At 43.1% G+C, this 21,823-nt stretch overlaps 1 protein-coding gene across 1 annotated transcript in view; it reads left to right on the forward strand.

Moving 5' to 3' along the window:
• The window catches only part of LOC142217853 (coagulation factor XIII B chain-like), a 155,945-nt gene that overhangs the window by 3,430 nt on the left and 130,692 nt on the right, over window positions 1–21,823 (forward strand). The window contains exons 3-7 of the mRNA XM_075286173.1: window positions 4,294–4,464; window positions 4,559–4,762; window positions 8,335–8,520; window positions 15,698–15,880; window positions 17,525–17,722. Of these exons, the coding sequence (XP_075142274.1) occupies window positions 4,294–4,464; window positions 4,559–4,762; window positions 8,335–8,520; window positions 15,698–15,880; window positions 17,525–17,722 (942 nt within the window). The remainder of the gene's footprint in view (window positions 1–4,293; window positions 4,465–4,558; window positions 4,763–8,334; window positions 8,521–15,697; window positions 15,881–17,524; window positions 17,723–21,823) is intronic.

Below are 21,823 nucleotides of genomic sequence, written 5' to 3' on the forward strand. Positions count from 1 at the left end.
CCTCACAGTGGAAACTGACAGGTTAAATCTCTGAAACAACGTTTTGTATCCTTCCCCTGAACAACTATGTTGAACAATCTTTGTTTTCAGATCATTTGAGAGTTGTTTTGAGTAGCCCATGATGCCACTCTTCAGAGGAGATTCAAATAGGAGATCAACTTGCAATTGGCCACCTTAAATACCTTTTCTTATGATTGGATACATCTGGCTATGAAGTTCAAAGCTCACTGAGGTTACAAAACCAATTTTGTGCTTCAGTAAGTCAGTAAAAAGTAGTTAGGGGAATTCAAATCAATAAAATGATAAGGGTGCCCATACTTTTGCACCGGTCAAATTTTGGTTTAATGCATATTGCGCATTTTCTGTTAGTACAATAAACCTCATTTCAATCCTGAAATATTACTGTGTCCATCAGTTATTAGATATATCAAACTGAAATGGCTGTTGCAAACACCAAAATATTTAGAACAAAAAATGATTAAGATTAATAGGGGTGCCCAAACTTTTTCATAGGACTGTATATATATAATGTGCATGTGTGTGTGTATATATATATATATATATATATATATATATATATATATATGAGATGAGCGAATACTGTTCGATCGAGTAGGTATTCAAACACAGTAAAAATTTGATTCCCCTCCCACCTTCCCTGGCGCTTTTTTTTACACCAATAACTGTGCAGGGGAGGTGGGACAGGAAGTAGGAAAACATAGGCATCGGAAAAAAAAAAAGAAAGGAAAAAAATTGGCTGGCTAAATCAGGTGACCTCCACTTCATAAGAATAGTGGTTGTCAGCTTCGGTTCAGATGCAACTTGGATTTATACAGGGAGGGACGTGCTGCCCAGGTTTAGCTAGGAATTTAGCTTTATTTAGGCAGGAATATCACACCAAGAGCTCTTAAAAGAGCTAAACTGCTTAAAGATTGTATATACACCTTCAGTATTGTTCTTGCAAATAATTTTCCCAAAAGCCCTTGTTAGGGCTCCAATTCCCTACCAGCTTTTATACTTGCAATACAGTATATACAGTACTTGCTATATATATACTTGCTATAAAGTATATGCAGTATATACTTGCTATAACGGTACACTTGTATACATATGTTTGTGCGCCCAATATACCTTTCCCATCAAATATCCGATATCTGTTGTAAGCATGGTGTATACTAAATATACAGTATATACAGTGTATACTTGCTATACAGTACGCTTGTATACATAGGTTTGTGTGCCCAATATATCTTTCCCATCTCCTGTCCTATACTTGTTGTAAGCAAGGTGTATACTTGCTATACAGTATGCTTGTATACAACTCAAAATGCATGAGACTAGCTCAAAGGGACCAGGACGAGGCCGGGGGCGTGGAAATGCAGCTGGGGGCCAAGGCCGCGGTCAAGCTACTGCGGATCCAATGCCTACTGGTGAGGGGCAGCCAGCATTGCGCTCATCCAGAATCCCTGGCTTGATGGCAAAATTAAGCAGGGTACAACGCTGATGAGGCCCGAGCACCAGGAACAGGTGTTACAATGGCTAGTGGATGCTTCCAGCGGCATTTCTACCAGCCAGTCAGCCTCTACCTCCAGTCATGTTTCCTACCTAAGAGTCTGTCCCTCCTTCCTCCCAACATGCCCAATCTTTCCAGCAGAATCATCCCACCCTTGCCCCCTCCCAGGAGCTGTTTTTGGGTCCTTTTCCACTCTTGGACTCTGTTCAGCCACTTCCCGAATCCCAGGAGCTACCAGAACAATTTCTGTGTCCTGATACCCAAACACTGGAGGACCCGCCATCTCCTGGCGATTTTGTGGTTGTGGACCCGCAACCCATCCTAGGTGATGATGACGAGACACAGTTGCCATCAAGGCAGGCTGTTGTTATATGCGGTGTGTGGGAGGAGGAGCAAAGTGAGGAATCGGAAGAGGAGGTGGTGGACGACCAGGCAACTGACCCAACCTGGACAGGGGTGATGTCTAGCAAGGAAAGCAGTGTAGATGTGGAGGCACGCTCAGCACTAAAAAAGGTGGCTAGAGGCAGAGGCATGTCCAGAGGCAGAGAACGGTTGCTTCAGAGAAGCCAGGCCAGAGCTAGCAAGGCCCAAGATGTTCCCTGTCCTAGCCACTTGTGAAAAACTTCCCCATCGAGGCCACGTTCCTCGATGGTGTGGAGATTTTTCAAGGTATGCGCGGAGGACAAACTGAGTGCAGTTTGCACACTGTGCAACTCAAAACTGAGTAGAGGCTCTGAGAAGAGCAACCTGACCACCTCAGGCATGCGCCGTCATTTGGAAGGCAAGCACTGGGCTCAGTGGGAGAAGGCAAATGCAGGACAATCGTCGTCCGGTGTTGCCACCACTGCCTCTTCCACTGTTTCCAGTGCTGGCGCTGCAGTCCAGCCCACCAGCCAGGACACCTCCACATCTGCCTCTGCCTCTTTGGGGACTTCACCGTCATCCTTCTCTTTTCCTGCCTCTGCTCCTTCTCCTGGACCATCATGCGCCTCTTCCCAGCAACTCTCCATCTCCCAGGCATTTGAGCACAGGCAGAAGTACAGCACAAGCCACCCACATGCCCAAGTCTTAAACGGCCACATCTCCAAACTACTGGCCCTGGAGATGTTGCCGTTTAGGCTTGTGGAGACTCAGGCCTTCCGTGACCTGATGGCAGGCTGCAGCATCTCGCTATGCCATCCCTATCCCTCACTACTTTTCCCTGTGTTTCCATCCCCGTCTTGCACCAGCGGACTCTTAGTTCCGCGCTTTGCACTAAGGTCCACTTGACCACCAACACGTGTACAAGCACATGCGGACAGAGACGCTACATCTCATTCATGGCACACTGGGTGAATGTAGTGGAAGCTGGGATCGGGTCGCAAACTGGGGTGGCCGACCTCCTCTCCCCGCCCAAAATTCCTGGCAGGGGTTCTTACAAACCCTCCTCCTTTTCCTCTTCCTCCGCCATAACACCGACCCCAGCTACGAGCTGGAAACGCTGCAACACTGGCATGGGGAGACGTCAGAAGGCTGTGCTGAAGCTCATCAGCTTGGGGGACAGACAGCACACTGCCTCGAGATGAACGATGCCATCCTAGAGGAGACGGCAATGTGGCTTTCGCCGCTGCACCTGGGCCCAGGCATGGTCATGTGATAATGGGCGGAACCTGGTAGCGGCTCTGGAGCTTGCCAGACTCAAACACTTTCCATGCCTGGCCCATGTTTTCAACTTGGTGTTGCAAAGGTTTGAAAAACCTACCCCAATGTACCTGAGCTACTGGTGAAAGTGCGGCGCTTGTATGCCCACTTTCGTATGTCTACAGTAGCCGCTGCTAGCCTGGAAACCCTCCAGCAATGCCTACATCTGCCTGAACACTGGCTGTTGTGTGACGTCACCACACGCTGGAACTCAACATGCCACATGTTGAGTAGAGTGTGTGAGCAGCAGAGACCTTTGATGGAGTACCATCTCCAAAACCCAAGTGTTCCTCAAAATCAGCTCCCTCAGTTTAACCATGAGTGGCCATAGATGGCAGACTTATGTGAAATCCTATGCAAGACTCAACTCACCTCAAGGGCCTAATACTCTGCTACTACAAGGCTCAACTCACCTCAAGGGTCTAAAACTCTGCTACTACAAGGCTCAACTCACCTCAAGGGCCTAAAACTCTGCTACTACAAGGCTTAACTCACCTCAAGGGTCTAAAACTCTGCTGGTACAAGGCTCAACTCTCCTCAAGGGCCTGAAGCCAAGTTTGGGAAGGCTCACCCCAAGGGCGTGAAAAGTACATTTTTGTATGGCTCAGCTTAAGGGCCTCCAACTTAATTTGGAAGGGCTCACCTTAAGGCCAGAAAAGTAATTTTTGGAGGTCTCACCGCATCACGCACACATACACAATGACAGTTAAGGGTGGGTGCTGTTTGATTTCCCCCTTGCCTTCTGTGGTAGTCATTGGCAACGTGATTTAAAGGGATGTATGCCAATGTTTCTTTAGCTTAAAATTTGTCTTTCTGTGCATACTAATGTAGTATTTTTAGTGTTGTACAGTTAAAAGGGTTTTTTTTATTAATGATTTCTACATTTGCTCATATAGATAGTTAAAATCTGTCATTAAGACTAATCGTGTGTCTTTTTCAAGTAAAGACTTTAAACTGTCTGGAAAATATCTGTGCAGATGACTGAGATTGTCACCTATCTGATAGCTAGGATTACATATGTATCACAAGGGCCGTGCTCGCTGTTCTATGAGCTTGTTCTGACTTATTTCTAATTAATTCTTTTAATTCTTACCTTTTAGAAAGATGCGAAACTCCAAAAATCCTAAATGGATTCATCAGATCTGAACAACAGGCCAGTTATGACTCAGGCTCAAATGTGGAATTTGATTGCAATGAAGATTATGTAATTAAAGGAAGTATAAATGTTAAATGTGAGAATGGTAAATGGAGCGATCTACCAGTATGTCAGAGTAAGTACAGCATTAATCGAGATGCTTAGAAATACTGAATATATTTTAAGAAAATTAAAACCAATTTTTTTTTTTTTTTTTACATGTTTTTCAGGTCCATGTAAAGTTTCTTTAGAGGAACTTACTAAACGTAACATTCAGCTGGCTTCCTCGGAAGACTTTAACCTTGATAAAAATTTTAAACATGACACAGAATTAACTGTTACCTGCAAGAGTGGATTTAGACGACCGAATCAAGGGGATTTGCGGATTGTATGTGAGGATGGGAAATTTAGTTATACCAGATGCTTCTCTGGAAGTAAGTAACATTTATTGTTTCTTGGTACCTGGTGATGTTTATCCTTTTTTTAAATTCATCATTTATTAACTTTTCTGTGTTTTATCCCCTTTGCCTTCAGATGGTTATTTTACACAGGTAACACATTATGTTGTTATACAGCTGACATCAGTCTGTAATTGCCATGTTCAAAGATAACACCAATCGCAGCAGAATAAACCTTTAGATGCTGCAGTCAATCTCAAGCAGAGCATCTAAGGGTCGGTTCACATTAGCGTATGTATTCCGTCTGGTTCCGTCCGGACGGAGTACATACACTAGTGTGAACCGACCCTTAGGTGCATTCACACTGAGTAAACGCTAGCTTATTCTGAACGTAAAACACATTCAGAATAAGCGGCGTCTAAAGCAGCTCCATTCATTTCTATGGGAGCGGGGATACGAGCGCTCCCCATAGAAATGAATGGGCTGCTTCTTTCACTCCGTGCAGTCCCATTGAAGTGAATGGGGAGTGCCGGCGTGTACGCTCCGGCATGAGCAGAGCTTGCCGTATACGCCGGCACTCCCCATTCACTTCAATGGGACTGCACGGAGTGAAAGAAGCAGCCCATTCATTTCTATGGGGAGCGCTCGTATCCCCGCTCCCATAGAAATGAATGGAGCTGCTTTAGACGCCGCTTATTCTGAACGTGTTTTACGTTCAGAATAAGCTAGCGTTTACTCAGTGTGAATGCACCCTTAGTCTGCCAAGTACTAATGTCTACTAATAATGTCTACTAATAATTCTACTGATCCACAGAATAAACATATGGTGCCATTCATACTTCTATACACCGTAAAAACAAAGCTTAAAATACTGTGTCAAAATAACTGTTTATTCAAGCTTCCATAGCAAAAAATAAAAAAGAAGAAAAGTTAGAGAACACATTGTGTAAGCCAAAATGGCATCTAAATATATTATTAGTTCCTTTAAAAAGTCATTATATGCCAAAAGAGAAATAAGAAAGTTCTGGCTTTTGAAATGCAGAGAAAACAAATATAATAACCAAATCCTGAAATCCAAAGGCATGGCCTCTTACAGTGCCTATTTTTAACTTGCTTCAATAGAACTACTAGTCCTCTCTATGAAATGATTGAAAAAATAGAATTTTCCCAATTTTGTTTAACAAGCCTTAAATAAAGGTAGGTGAATTTCCCCCTCCTTACCCTTCAGGGATTCCAAGACGTCCTAAATTTGACCTTTGGAATGGTTTTCCAAATCAAGAAGTTTGCCTTTAACACTCTTCTTCTTAGTAACCACCTAGATTTTATCTTAGAATTTCTAATCTAGACAATATGGTTAAAAAATTACATTATCAGCCACGTCAAGTCTGTAATGATGTTTATTCACATCTGCATGCATTAAATTCACCTTCTCTTTCATATTCCCAACCTGAAGGGATAAGTCAGTAATGGAATACTTTTTCACAGCTTGAAACCTATCAGTCAGACTAAGTGGTGGGTCCTTTCCTGCCAACTCCTCTATTTATCTCCTACCTGCTGTCCTGCTACAATTCAGTCCTTATCAGGGATTGTCTGTCCCTAACTGTGTTGTGTGGGGTTTTTTTTCTTCTTTTAGTTACAGTATCTCTTATCTTTCCGTTTTGGAGGAGGCTGGAATTCTGGAGTTTCCATTTTTTTTCCCAGTTGGTTGCCGAGACATACCTTCATACCTTTTAAAGGATATTGGAATATTTAATATTGAACACAACCCACCCAACAAAAAGAATCAATTTACCTGGAACTTTATGTAGCATAAACTATAACCCTTTAGTATTTACCTGACACTTTGGCTCAAAAAACCGCAGCAAAATTTGCAACAAAAAAAGTTGCGTTTTCACAATGTGGGGTTTTAGCCGCAGGCAGACTTGTGGAGTTGCCCATAGCAACCAGTCAGAGCTCAGCTTTCACTTTACCTCAGCAGCTTCAGTGATGAAAGCTCCATGTATAATCAGCAATACTGACAATCTTACTATGGGGCAGTTTTCGCCTGACCAATATTGCTGCTCAGTAAGGCCGCTTGCACACTACAGTATTTTTCACGGGTCTGCGGGCCGTGGATTCTACAGCTCCATAGACTTCTATGGAGCCTGCAAAATTCACAGCTTTGTGCACAAAGAAGACTATGTAACCGCTAAATCCATGGCCCAGAGGCCCATGAAAAATACTATAGTATGCAAGCAGCCACTAAGGATACCAGATGTGTTTTGTCAGTGTGTATGTGTGTGTGCACACATGTGATCCATATGTATGTATGCGTGTGTATACATGTGTGTGGTCTGTGTATATGTATGCGTGTATGTGCGCATGTGATTCATGTGTTAGTGCGTGTGCAGAGCAAGTGTCCATGTATGCGGTAGTGCTTGTGCTCTGTTCGTCTGTGTGTGTACGGTGCATCCATCTGAGTGTGTTTGCGTGTGTGTGTGGTCCTTACGTGCATGTGTGTGTGTTGTATATGTGGTATTTGTGGGGTGGTGTTTGTGTTGTGTGCCTAGAGTTGTCTGGTGTTTGTGTGGTGTGTTGTGACATTTGTGTGGTGTTGTGCTTTTGGGTTGGTGTATGTGTGCTGTCTGTGTGATATTTATATGGTGTTTGTGAAATGTTTGTGTGTGATGGTGCAACCCCTTTAGCAGCGACTCTATCGCGCCGTCGCTATAATCCATCCCTGTCAGTCACAACCATTGTTTTTCCCTCAATACTTTCACTTTCACCTTCACATTTCTCCAATATATGTATAGGGCCTAACTGCATAGATTGTAAGCCCTTGCGGGCAGGGCCCTCTACCCCACTGTGCCAGTCGGTCACTGTTAGTTTTATACTGTATCTGCCTGTATATTTTGTGTATTGTATGTAACCCCCAAATGTAAAGCACCATAGAATTAATGGTGCTATATAAATAAACAATAATAATAATAACTTCAGGGCCCCCAATCTCATGACGAGGGGACACTATCGAGATGTAACGTGCACAGCATTCTGCTCCTGTGGGTTGAGAGGGGGCATGCCAAATTTCACCCAAATCGGGCGAGAACTATGGATTTGTATAGAGCAGGCTACTACAGATTTTGAGTTTTTTATATATAGATATATATAACTTTAAAAAAATGAATTCTTATTCCTCAACACAACTCATCTGAAAGTGTCGACCCACTACTAACCTAGAAAGCTACACCCTAAACTTGACTGGCTAAAACTAAAACTATTCTTTCTCCTTCAGGTTTCACCCATATGGCTGAGTGTAGCAGAATAGTGTTGGGTATGGGACATAGTAGTAATATAGTTGTGGTAGTGCCTCATAGTCATAACCATAAAATTGGAGTAACGTTTCAACCACTATTATAATATAGAATATAGTATAAAACATATCAGCGTGCAATATACTGGAATGTATTTTAAGTTCATATGTGAATGGCACAAGACCTTATAGGTTATTAGGGGCAGAGTTTTAATACTGATGTATAATACAAAATTTGTCCAACAGTGATTTTTATTTGAACATTATCACATGGCTCTCATATGAACATGACTATCATATTTACTATTTGATTTCATAGAGACATGCCGCATAGATCAAGATGAAGTTGATAAAAAACAATTAATATTGGACGAATTGCATAATAATGAAGTATACTATGCAGAAGGTGAAGAAATCAAGTTTAAATGTAAGAATCGACTCCACTTTTCTGGTAAACTCCCTGGAAGATGTTCAGATAAAGGTCTGGAGTATCCAGAATGTAGAGGTAACTAAAATCCTTTAAAATTAAAGAAAATTGGATTGATAGTACCAAGATTAAGGCTAAAATCACACAGGGGGCGGTATGGCGGATTTTATTGTATAAAGTGACACGTGTCAGATTTGAAAATTTGAGCTCTGTCAGGAAGTCAAAAACTGGCTTCAGGCTGGGGCCACACGATGGCTCAGTGGCTAGCACTACAGCCTTGCAGCGCTGGGTTCTGGTGTTCAAATCCCACCAAGGGCATAAAACCATCTGCAAGACATTTGTATGTTCTCCCCGTGTTTGCATGGATTTCCATCCCATTGTCTAAAGACATACTGATGGGGAAAAATGTACATTGTGAGCTCTTACAATCTACATTATAAAAAAAAAAAAACTGGCTTCGGCTGGAAGGGGTTAAATTACTGGGAGTAGTGCTGTTTGGCTTAACCGCCCTTTGAGGGAGCATCAGATTCAACCATAATCCTACATCTTTAACTCCCCACTTAAGAAAAGGTTTACAGCCAGTTTCTGTCTAAAAGCCTAGTCATAATTGTACCAGGCCATACCACCTAAATTAACACACGTTTCAGGAACCCCCATACCTCTAACCAAAGAGGGAACAACCAAAGAACTTTCTACACTATTTACAGAAGCTACACTAGATACTTTGCTGGGCAGTTTAATCCATGGCCCAGCTACAGATGTAGAGGAAGGAGCAGAAGATTTTCCTACAAAATTATTTAACAATTCTAGCAATATTGACAGTAACATGCTAGCATCATTAGTGACAGACGGTACATGGATTGTCACAGCCTCCCGCTGTTCCACCTGGCACGATCCATATGCTTGACTTTGCTGGGTGTCTTCAGCACAAAGGCCTATGGCTGCCCCAAGGTTCTATAGCCCTTTTGCAGGGACTGTGCAGTGTCATGATAGCACTCCCTCTCTTGCCTGGAACCTCCCAATGTCTCCTCCTGGACCTGGGTTTACTAGCAGAGGCCTCCCCATCGTCTTCCACATCCCCAGCTTCTGCAGGTAAGATAATAGAGCTGCGCACACTCTCCCTCGATGATGGCTGCCTCCATGTCCTGCTTTCTGGAAGTACTACGCTGACGTCCACTGTTTCCTGCTCTTTCCCGGCACCGCCCCTCCTCCGCTGCATGACAGGGGGCGGTGGCGTACAAGCGTCGCTTCCTCTTCTGGCCAGCCCTCCTCTTCTGTCGGCCTCTGGGACTGCAACTCCGCATCCTGGCACTTCTCTTCCCCTGTTACCGTGCTGGCTTTCTCCTCATTCTGCCAGAGGCACCGATGAAGCCAGTCTTCACCTCCGGCAGCTTTAGCTCGCTGAATAAGCTCCTCACACCCGTGGTGCTGCTGATCCATCTTGAGGTAAGGTGACAAGACACCTCACACTGGTGACACGGCTTTATTTATATTCAAGTTTTTCCACCGCTGCATCCAACGGCACAATCAGCTATTCAAATCAGCAGCTAGGCGACTCAAGGGTCCAATCAGCTGTTAGAAAACCTGCTGCCAGTGATAGAGCCTCTTTAATCAGGTTAAACCACTGAGAACACAAAATAGGGAAGGAGAGAGAAAATAGACCATGCCAAAAAAATACCAGCAATTTGAGCTGGTCTCCTAATGTAAGCCCTTTACCTTGGTGGGCTCCCCAGGATACAGCGAAGTCACGAACAAAGGAAGTGAGTCCAACTCAATTTTGCAAAGACAAGATTTTACTTACTGTATTTTTCGGACTATAAGACGCACTTTTTTTCCCCCAAATTTCGGAGGAAAATGAGGGTGCGTCTTATAGTCTGAATGTGGGTGATTGCCGCGCTACTGCCACCGCTGGTTTTCTTCAGCAGCAGGAGCGTGACTATACTGCAGGCCCCGGCAGCTAAGACACTCCCCGGCATCCGCCGGTCTATTACAGCAGATGCCGGGGACTGTCTTAGCTGCCGGGGCCTGCAGATTGTCACGCTCCTGCCGCTGAAGAAAACCAGAGGTGGCAGTAGCGCGGCCATGCTGCAAATCCGCTCCTCCTCCACAGGTCCCGGCAGTCAGTTAACCCCCGGGGCCGGTCCCCACCGGCCCCATACCTTTAGTGATGCAGGCCGGCTCCTGCACGGCGAGGCCGCAGGAGCCGACCTGTTCCGATGACAGCCGGGAGCCTAATGAAGGCTCCAAGGCCTGTCATAGATACAGTCCTATGAAAAAGTTTGGGCACCCCTATTAATCTTAATCATTTTTAGTTCTAAATATTTTGGTGTTTGCAGCAGCCATTTCAGTTTGATATATCTAATAACTGATGGACACAGTAATATTTCAGGATTGGAATGAGGTTTATTGTACTAACAGAAAATGTGCAATATGCATTAAACCAAAATTTGACCAGTGCAAAAGTATGGGCACCTCAACAGAAAAGTGACATTAATATTTAGTAGATCCTCCTTTTGCAAAGATAACAGCCTCTAGTCGCTTCCTGTAGCTTTTAATCAGTTCCTGGATCCTGGATGAAGGGATTTTGGACCATTCCTCTTTACAAAACAATTCAAGTTCAGTTAAGTTTGATGGTGGCCGAGCATGGACAGCCCGCTTCAAATCATCCCACAGATGTTCAATGATATTCAGGTCTGGGGACTGGGATGGCCATTCCAGAACATTGTACTTGTTCCTCTGCATGAATGCCTGAGGATTTGGAGCGGTGTTTTGGATCATTGTCTTGCTGAAATATCTATCCCTGACGTAACTTCAACTTCGTCACTGATTCTTGAACATTATTCTCAAGAATCTGCTGATACTGAGTGGAATCCATGCGGCCCTCAACTTTAACAAGATTCCCGGTGCCGGCATTGGCCACACAGCCCCAAAGCATGATGGAACTTCCACCAAATTTTACAGTGGGTAGCAAGTGTTTTTCTTGGAATGCTGTTTTTTTTTGGACGCCATGCATAACACCTTTTTGTATGACCAAACAACTCAATCTTTGTTTCAACAGTCCACAGGCTTGTCCAAATGTGCTTTTACATACCTAAGGGGGCTCTGTTTGTGGCGTGGTTGCAGAAACAGCTTCTTTCTCATCAATCTCCCATACAGCTTCTCCTTGTGCAAAGTGTGCTGTATTGTTGACCGATGCACAGTGACACCATCTGCAGCAAGATGATGCTGCAGCTCTTTGGAGGTGGTCTGTGGATTGTCCTTGACTGTTCTCACAATTCTTCTTCTCTGCCTTTCTGATATTTTTCTTGGCCTGCCACTTCTGGGCTTAACAAGAACTGTCCCTGTGGTCTTCCATTTCCTTACTATGTTCCTCACAGTGGAAACTGACAGGTTAAATCTCTGAGACAACTTTTTGTATTCTGCCCATGAACAACTATGTTGAACAATCTTTGTTTTCAGATCATTTGAGAGCGGGCTGCCCATGCTCAGTGACCATCAAACTTAACTGAACTTGAATTGTTTTGTAAAGAGGAATGGTCCAAAATACCTTCATCCAGGATCCAGGAACTGATTAAAAGCTACAGGAAGCGACTAGAGGCTGTTATCTCTGCAAAAGGAGGATCCACTAAATATTAATGTCACTTTTCTGTTGAGGTGCCCATACTTTTGCACCGGTCAAATTTTGGTTTAATGCATATTGCACATTTTCTGTTAGTACAATAAACCTCATTTCAATCCTGAAGTATTACTGTGTCCATCAGTTATTAGATATATCAAACTGAAATGGCTGCTGCAAACACCAAAATATTTAGAACTAAAAATGATTAAAATTAATAGGGGTGCCCAAACTTTTTCATAGGACTGTATATATTACTATCGCGGCTGGTCTATGACCCTCCGCGATAGTAATGTATAGAATCTCCCATAGACGGCAATACACTTGTATTGCCGTCTATGGGACTTGCAATCAAATGATTGCAGGTTCAAGCCCCCTAGGCGGGGGATAATAAAATAGTAAAAAAAAAAAAAAAACACTTAAAAAAATATAATAAAAAATAAAATAAATAAAAGTTCACCTCCTTTCCCTAGAATACATATAAAAGTATAACATTACTGTGAAACATACACATTAGGTATCCCTGTGTCTGAAAATGCCCGGTCTACTAATATTTTAATGTACAGTCAAAATGTACGTTTTATGTACAGTTATGTACGTCAAAATCAAAAGTGCTAAACTGCCGGGTTTTTCTCTCTGTTTTGCCTCTGAATTAAATAAAAGGTGATCTAAGCAATAAACATTTCCCAAAATGGTATATCTAAAAAGTACACCTGGCCCCACAAAAAAAACGCCCTATACATCCCCGTACAGCTGCAGGGTCACCTGTCAATGTGGCCTTGCAGCTGTTCCAAAACTACAACTCCCATATATTAAATATTTTACCATTTTTTGCCTGAAAATTTTTTTTCCCTATTTTTCTCCTCTAAAACCTGGGTGCGTCTTATAGTCCAGTGTGTCTTATAGTCCGAAAAATACGGTAGTTTAGTAACACTCCTTTACCCAAAAGAACACTCCCGGATATTTACATTCACTCAGCCCGGAAGCTGAGACCCTGGTGTTGTACAGCATGGTGCCCATTAATGTGAACTTCAATATACTCCAAGCTTTTACCTACTGGCAGGCTGCAACTATACAGCAGCCTGTTACCTTTTATCACCCTAATACACAGGAACAATTCAGTTAGTGTGACACAGGCACCGGTGGTGTAACACCAAGGCTTACAATCTCAAATCAAATCAAAAAAATGCTTTATTGGCACGTCCGAATAGGTATTTGGCATTGCCAAAGCTAGTAAAGTGGGTGGGTGGGGGGGGGAGTTGGGTTGGGTGGGTGGTGGGTATGGGGGGGGGTTCGGTTATAACAGTCCATGGAGTCTCATCTTCCTCTTCGTTGGTGACTGCTATATGGGGAGGTGGGGGTGGGGGTGGGTGGGGCGGGTGTTTTGGGATAAATATAACAGTCCATGGAGTCTCATCTTCCTCTTGTTTGGTGACAGCTGGACACGTATTGGGCAGCGATCTCCACAGTGGCCTCTTCTTCTCCCAGTAGGATGTAGAGTTTCCTCTTCTCGTCTGCAGATATGAAGTCTGGGATGTGGGCAGAGAGTCTTTGGTAGTAGACGGCCCTCATAGCTGAGTATTTGGTGCAGTGTAGCAGGAAGTGGGTCTCGTCTTCTAGGGCCCCCTGGTCACAGTGCTGGCACAGTCTCTTCTCCCGTGGCTTGTACGTCTGTCTGTATCGCCCCGTCTCTATCTCTAGGTTGTGGGCGTCTCAATCTTATCACAATACCTCTATTCCCCTAAGCATAGTACAACCAAGCAAATATAGTAGTCAGTTACCTTGCAAGCCAAATAGTGTGAAATTAAACTGGGTGTTGCTCCCAGACTTCCTTTGAAGTCCCTTTCTGAGAGATGTAATTCTGTAGAATCCTCTGAGTCTTAGTCCTTGCTACCAGATAGGTAGATAATTCACCAGTAGTGCATCCGGGGATGCTGATGATGCCTAACTATCTAACTACAGGCTCTTACTCAGTCCCAAACAATTTGGCGCCAAACTTGTAGTGTGGTGCGTGCACGGTTACTTCTGTTAGGTACCTTTTAGCCTTTGTTTGCAACAGATGGAAGAGGGGCTCCTCAGACAGCATGCGGTCTCACTGGCAGTCTCACTTCTCAGCCAAGTCTCTGACAGCAATCTTCTCCTTTGGATGGTGTCTGGATAACCTCTGGAAGTCTTCAATTCAGCTCCACCTTGTCCCTTAGGGATCCTCTGTTCCTTTCTCTTTCAGCTCAAAGCTCACACAGTCCCAAAATGGCTCCTACACACACACACACACACACACACACACCGCTGCTTCTTCACACACTGTGGCTTCTCATCCCACCCCTGAAGAACAGGGTCTCCATGTCACTACTCTAGGGACGTACAATCTTTCCCCTTTGTCTTGTGGTCTTGCAACAGTGACCTCTTGTGGTCAAACAACTAAATGTGAGTTTATAAAAAAAAAAAAAAAAAAAAAAGATTATTTACAGAAACAGGCACATTCACTACACAAGGGCTGTTTCACTCTTTTACACTAACACCATGGGCCCCATCCGCAATGGCTACTAAGGCATAACAGGCGTCTTCTTGGAAGCAGCCCTGGGTACCTTCTGGGAGTCTGGTCAGTCTGGGCAGGTGCTGCTACTGCTGCAGGGATGCTGCTTCTTCCCTCAGAATAAGCTGGTGGGCAGGCAGGACTGTCTCTATAGGTTACCCAGTGCCAAGCTATGTGCCCCCAGGCAGTTGCTGGATGAAGCCTTTTCTGCAGTCCATGTGGCTGCCACCTCTATTTCCTGTGCAGACGTTTCCTATTCCTTGCTTAGCCAATCAGTCCCTTTCTCTCATACTCCTGCCCCTGGAGTAACCCCTGGAGTAAGGGGTGTAGGGAAATGTAATCTACTGTCTCTGAATAAAATGGTGTATGTCTGCTGTAATGGGTCCTGACTTGGCATTAACTGCAGCATCTGCTGTATGCAAAGTGCTACTTGCAGGGGTTACAAAAGAATGACAGAAACCTGCTGATGCATTAGGGTTACACATGACAATTCTTAATGTAGAGAGGTATGTCATGGATGAGATGGGAATACCCTGTTAAATGGTCCTGACCACCACACTGTAATATATGGAAACAGTTGAGCAGTCTGTGCTATCCTGTTTCTGTAACAACAGTGAATGCAAGCTTGGCTCTAGAAACAGGTTAGCATGTTGTGCTATGCTCTTTCTGGAACCCCTCTGTGGAAGTTATGGGAACAGCATATCACATCCAGACAGAAGAAAGGGTTTAGGGGTAGGCATTCTGTGCAAATGCCATAACAGTCTAAAGCTAGTTTCACATTTGTGCTGGGCTCTCCATCGTTCTGGTCTACCAGAGGACTCAAATGAAGGACAGCCTTACTGACAAAACAGTGGATACACTGGCAGACTCCATAAGCTATAATGAGATCTCCCAGATGTCCATACAGGACTTTTCTCTCGGCCGATTTCTTGTAGTTTCTGCTGCAGATGGTAATACCTCTTAAGTAAAATACTACATTTGTTTACACAATACTTACAAGCCTTTCCGTTAAATTATGTGACAATAAATAAAAATCACACTTTTATATAAACACAGGTATTGTAGCCTTTTACTACATTTGTGTAACTATGTTTCTTTTTCAGGAACTGGTGAGCAGTGCGGTCCACCACCACATGTACCATTTGGAGACACTGAGCAGTATAGAAAAGACAGCTATAAATCTGGTGAATTTGTGACATTTAGATGCCCAAGTTATTATGTTCTTAAAGGAGAGAAGAATGTAACATGTGTGAATGGCTTTTGGAGTGAAGCACCAGAGTGTCTAGGTATGTGCATTACACTTAATCACAAAAACAAAATAAAGAAAATAAAACCATTACTTGTAGTGAATGGAAGCTGAGCTGCAGTAACCTGACATAGCCGCTACACAAAATAGGCAACTGTTCTGGATCTATTGTGCTAATTCCAGGCCTTGTAATTAGCTGGTGTACTACTAGTTGTACTATTATGCCCTGGCTGCCTGGTATGTAACAAAAATGAATGTAATTGTATGTCCCAGTGTTAATTTGTCTCAGTGTCTGGTGACACAGGGATCTTGAGAAGATTGCTGCTAACAAATCTGATCAGCCAGAAACAACCTACCGGCACACATTTAATGATCTGTGACAGCAGGTGACTCAGAAACCGTCAATGATTGGTTCTATACATAGATAATTCATAGTTCCTTGTTCAATAAAAACTGTCAAAGCCCTCTCACCAGCTTTCTGAAGAATACAGGAAATGAGAAGAAGAGACAACAGGAAAACTGCTGAGAGAGGAAGATGAGGAAACCCCATTTAACTACTAAACATAGGGCTATAATTTATGTAAAATTTTACTTTCCTCCCAGCATCTGTGAAATTGAACTTAGTATTTCTGCTTTCTACAGGTCCCATCATGGCAGATGCTGGCCTCAGGATCTTGTTTCTGCCACCTGTGAACTTGAACTTATTTCACTTTGTTTGGTGTTTAATTTTATGCTGGGGTCCCACAGAAAAATGGAAACGGCGCGATTTGCCCGCAGCAGAGATGCTGTGGGAAAAATTGCGGCGTTGTTCAGTGCAGGCAAAGCGGTTCTTCCCGCAGCACCTTAGTGCTGCGGATATGGCCCGTGGGGCCTTAGCCTTATAGTGATTTTGGAGCTAACTCATTCACTTTAAAAATTCTTCCCTCATTGTAGCCATCTTCTTCCCTTAGACAGCTCCATCTTATACACTGCTGCCTCTACTACAGAGCTTGGTGAGGAAGAAACTGAATTTGCAAATACTGCAATAGCTTGGATGGCATAATAGCAAGTCTCTGAGTAATTGGTTAAAATTAGAGATGAGCGAGTAGTATTCGATCGAGTAGGTATTCGATCGAATATTACGGTATTCGAAATACTTGTACTCTATTCGAATGGAAAAGTTCGATGCAGAACCAGCATTGATTGGCCGAATGCTATACAGTCGGCCAATCAATGCTGGGTCTTCTCCTACCTTTAGAAGTCTTCTCCGTGCAGCTTCCCTGCGGCGTCTTCCAGCTCTGAATTCACTCTGCCAGGCATCGGGCCTGGGCAGAGCCGACTGCGCATGTCCACTTGTAGTGGGGGCATGCGCAGTCGGCTCTGCCCAGGCCCGATGCCTGGCAGAGTGAATTCAGAGCCAGAAGACACCGCGGGGACGCTGCATGGAGAAGACTTCTCGGAGGATCCAGCCCGACCCTCACTCGTGGACTTGGTAAGTGTAATTTGATCGAATGTTGCCTACCCCTGAAACAAGCATTTTCCCCCCATAGACTATAATAGGATTCGATATTCGAGTAGCCGAATATTGTGGGGACACTCGAAACGAATATTGAACATTTTACTGTTCGCTCATCTCTAGTTAAAATGTTACTTTATTCAAAAAGAAATTACAATAATAAGGTAAAATTCCCCTGTTTTGTTTCAGAGCCTTGTACTATAAGCGAAAGGGATTTAAGAGTTAATAATCTACAGTTACGATGGATAAGTGATATGAAGCTTTACCTTGCACATGGAGAAAGTACAGAATTTCAGTGTAAATCTGGATATGAAGCTCCTCCTGGCACACAGATGAGAGTTGTTTGTGATCGAGGAAGGGTGGAATATCCAAAATGTTTTGAAAAGGGTAAGTATAAAAATCTATGTATTTTATCAGTGTGTTAGTTTATATCGGTGATGAGAAATGTGCCAAGTAATGCAAGAAACAAAACACACATCGACTCTGAAATAGTTTACAGTCAACCATGTGTGATAAAATTATGTTGTATAAGAAAAACTGTCTTTGTACCGTGTTAGCCAGTGGATATGAAATGAAAGAAAGTTTTTGAGAGAAGTCCTCAGAAGTTGATACCTTTTTTGCCCTGGCGTTTCTCCACACCCATGTGAGTCAAATATTGCTATATATGTCATGTATTTTTTGAAAAAAATTTCTGTACATTTTTTTTTTTTTTTTTTAAACTATGAAGAATAAAGCAAAGTCGATTTTTATGCCATTTGAGATTGCTGGTTTTCCTTGGAAGAAATTCCTTTTAGCCTTTTTTAATGGCTAACTTAAAAAAAAATTTTGATAACATATCGAGCTTTCGGGACTACTATAAAGGTCCCTTCATCAGGATGGTATAACACAATTTCTGGAGTTAGGCATATATATATATATATATATACACAGAGAGATGGAGTGTTATATGCAAAATAGATGGAAAACAGAACATGTAAATAAACAGTTTAAAAAACATGTATATCAGGTCACAGGAAAGTTCTCTGGGTTTGTAGCTTCTTTTGATCAGTGACGTGGTGTCTAGTGGTTATAAAAGGTCATAAAACCCTGGGCCTGATTTAACCCCCTTTGGAGAGTGTTAAGGTTCACCATAAGTTTAAACTCCCATATGAGGTGATCTTTTCTGCTCTTGAAATTTCCTCTTAGTACCTGGATCTTCATATCCTGGGTCATATTATGATTTTCATTGCAGAAGTGTTTTGGCACAGGGAGGTCCATTCTCTGTTCTCTAATCGTATGTCTGTGTGAGTTCATCCTCATCCTAAGTGACTGTCCTGTCTCACCTACATACAGGCCCCCAGGACACTTAGCACAAAATATTAAATACACCATATTAGGTGTGCTGCAGGTGAAGTTACCTGGGATCTTGTAGTGTCGATCAGAGTTCGGGATCTTTATTTTATCCATGGTCAGTATGTGAGGGCAGGATTTACACCTCTTCTGTCCACATGAAAATGTTCCTTTGTTAGTTGGAGGTGACAGTGAGCTGCTAATAATCATATTCCTGAGGTTTGGTGGCTGTCTGTAGCACAGGAGAGGGGGATCTGGAAATATGGATATATATTAACTCCAGAAATTGTGTTATACCATCCTGATGAAGAGACCTCTATAGAGTCTCGAAAGCTCGATATGTCATCAAAATTTTTTTTAAGTTAGCCATTAAAAAAGGTATCAACTACTGAGGACTTCCCTCAAAAAATTTCTTTCATAAAATTATGTTGTCACCATGTGCATTTAGCTGTCCACTAATACTAAAGTATTTTTCTAAGTGCTTTGCTCAGTGTCTCCAAAAGTGAAATTAGATCTCTTGCGCTATGTATATAAACCTTACATTTTTTAACTGTATTTGTTACTTTTCTGTACAGATTTAAAGTTACTCTTTTTTTTTTTTTTTAATGTAGATTGTGAGCCCATATACAGCGCACAATGTACATTTTTCCCTATCAGTATGTCTTTTTTGGAATATGGGATGGAAATCCATGCAAACATGGGGAGAGCATTCAAACTCCTTGCAGATGTTTTTTTTTTCGCCCTTGGCGGCATTTGAACACCAGGACCCAGTGCTGGCCCTCTTGATTTAAAGCTACTATGATGTGGTCAACTGTCCACATCATAGATGACTTTTTCTCCTGGACATTTAACCCCTTTGATACTGTAGTCTGAATTTTTTAATTCTCTGAACAAGCCTAAAGCTATTGTCTGGGGTCAGCAGCTGACGCTGATCCAGAAACTTTTAACCCCCTTGATGCCATTATCAATAGGAATCAAAGCATCTGATTGATGTAAACAGGAGAGAGCCCCATGTGTTATACAATCATAGAAACGTGTTGATTATGCCGCTATTATCTTTTATTATTTTTTGATCCATTGACAGTTCTCTCTTTAACATAGAAACATAGAAGATTGGTGAAAAAGGCCACTTAGTCCATCTAGTCTAGTCCCTTATATTATTAGCTGTTTATCCCAAGCATGCTTACGTTCTCTTACTGTAGATTTCCTAGCTACATATTCCCTGCAACACAAAACCAAAAACTATTAGTAACACATAAAAAAACACAAAAACCTAGCCCGAGTATAATGATAGTTTGTGGGGTTCGCAAACTGATCCTGGCTCCTGCTCACAGCCTCTACAGAAGAAGAATCACTGGAGCAGGAGCCAGGGTCGGTAAGTAAATAGGGACCGTTACCTGCTGGAGTTACTCCAGCAGGTAACGGACTATTAAAAAAAAAAAAATCTGCAGCCCATGGTATCTGGCAGAGTTGATGGGAATATGGAAGGGGCTAAATCCTGAGCCATCCTATAAGAAAACCTGTTGGAGGTTGCAAAAGACTTGAGACTGGAAAGGAGATTCACCTTCCAGCAAGACAATGACCCTAACCATACAGCCAGAGTTACAGTGGGATGGTTTAGATCAAAGAATAGTCATGTGTTAGAATGGCCCAGTCAAAGTCCAGACCTAAATCCCATTGAGCATCTGTGGCAAGACATGAATATTGCTGTTCAGACACTCTCCATCCAATCTGACTGAGCTTGAGCAAAAATCTTAGTTTCTAGATGCGTAGAGCTGGTAGAGACATACCCCCCAAAAAATTGTGAATGGTATTGCAGTTAAAGGTGGGTCTACAAAGTATTAATATAAGGGGGCTGAATACTTTTGCACATCACACTTTTCAAATTTTTATTTTGATAACATTTTGAAAACCACATATCATTTTCATTCTACAATTATCTGCTGCTTTGTGTTGGTTATCACTTAAAATCTCAATGAAATACATTTAATTTTATGGTAGTAAGGTGGCAAAATGTGAAAAAGTTCAGGCGGTATGAGTACTTTTGCAAGCCACTGTAGATGAGTAATGAATAGAGATGAGCGAACAGTGTTCTATCGAACACATGTTCGATCGGATATCAGGGTGTTCGCCATGTTCGAATCGAATCGAACACCACGTGGTAAAGTGCGCCAAAATTCGATTCCCCTCCCACCTTCCCTGGCGCCTTTTTTGCACCAATAACAGCGCAGGGGAGGTGGGACAGGAACTACGACACCGGGGGCATTGAAAAAAATTGGAAAAAGTCATTGGCTGCCGAAATCAGGTGACCTCCTTTTTAGACGAATAGTGGATTTCAAATCCGGGTCATATGAGAATGTGAACTTTGTGACTATGAGACAGGGATAGCTGTACAGGCAGGGATAGCTAGGGATAACCTTTATTTAGGGGGGAATGTTATTAAAAATAACTTTTTGGGGCTCTATCGGGTGTGTAATTGTGATTTTTGTGAGATAAACTTTTTCCCATAGGGATGCATTGGCCAGCGCTGATTGGCCGAATTCCGTACTCTGGCCAATCAGTGCTGGCCAATGCATTCTATTAGCTTGATGAAGCAGAGTGTGCACAAGGGTTCAAGCGCACCCTCGGCTCTGATGTAGCAGAGCCGAGGCTGCACAAGGGTTCAAGCGCACCCTCGGCTCTGATGTAGGAGAGCCGAGGGTGCACTTGAACCCTTGTGCACCCTCAGCTCTGCTACATCAGAGCCGAGGGTGCGCTTGAACCCTTGTGCACACTCTGCTTCATCAAGCTAATAGAATGCATTGGCCAGCGCTGATTGGCCAATGTATTCTATTAGCCTGATGAAGTAGAGCTGAATGTGTGTGCTAAGCACACACATTCAGCTCTACTTCATCGGGCTAATAGAATGCATTGGCCAGCGCTGATTGGCCAGAGTACGGAACTCGACCAATCAGCGCTGGCTCTGCTGGAGGAGGCGGAGTCTAAGATCGCTCCACACCAGTCTCCATTCAGGTCCGACCTTAGACTCCGCCTCCTCCGGCAGAGCCAGCGCTGATTGGCCGAAGGCTGGCCAATGCATTCCTATGCGAATGCAGACTTAGCAGTGCTGAGTCAGTTTTGCTCAACTACACATCTGATGCACACTCGGCACTGCTACAT

Source organism: Leptodactylus fuscus, chromosome 9, assembly GCF_031893055.1.
Source record: "Leptodactylus fuscus isolate aLepFus1 chromosome 9, aLepFus1.hap2, whole genome shotgun sequence".
NCBI classification, from domain to species: Eukaryota; Metazoa; Chordata; class Amphibia; order Anura; family Leptodactylidae; genus Leptodactylus; species Leptodactylus fuscus.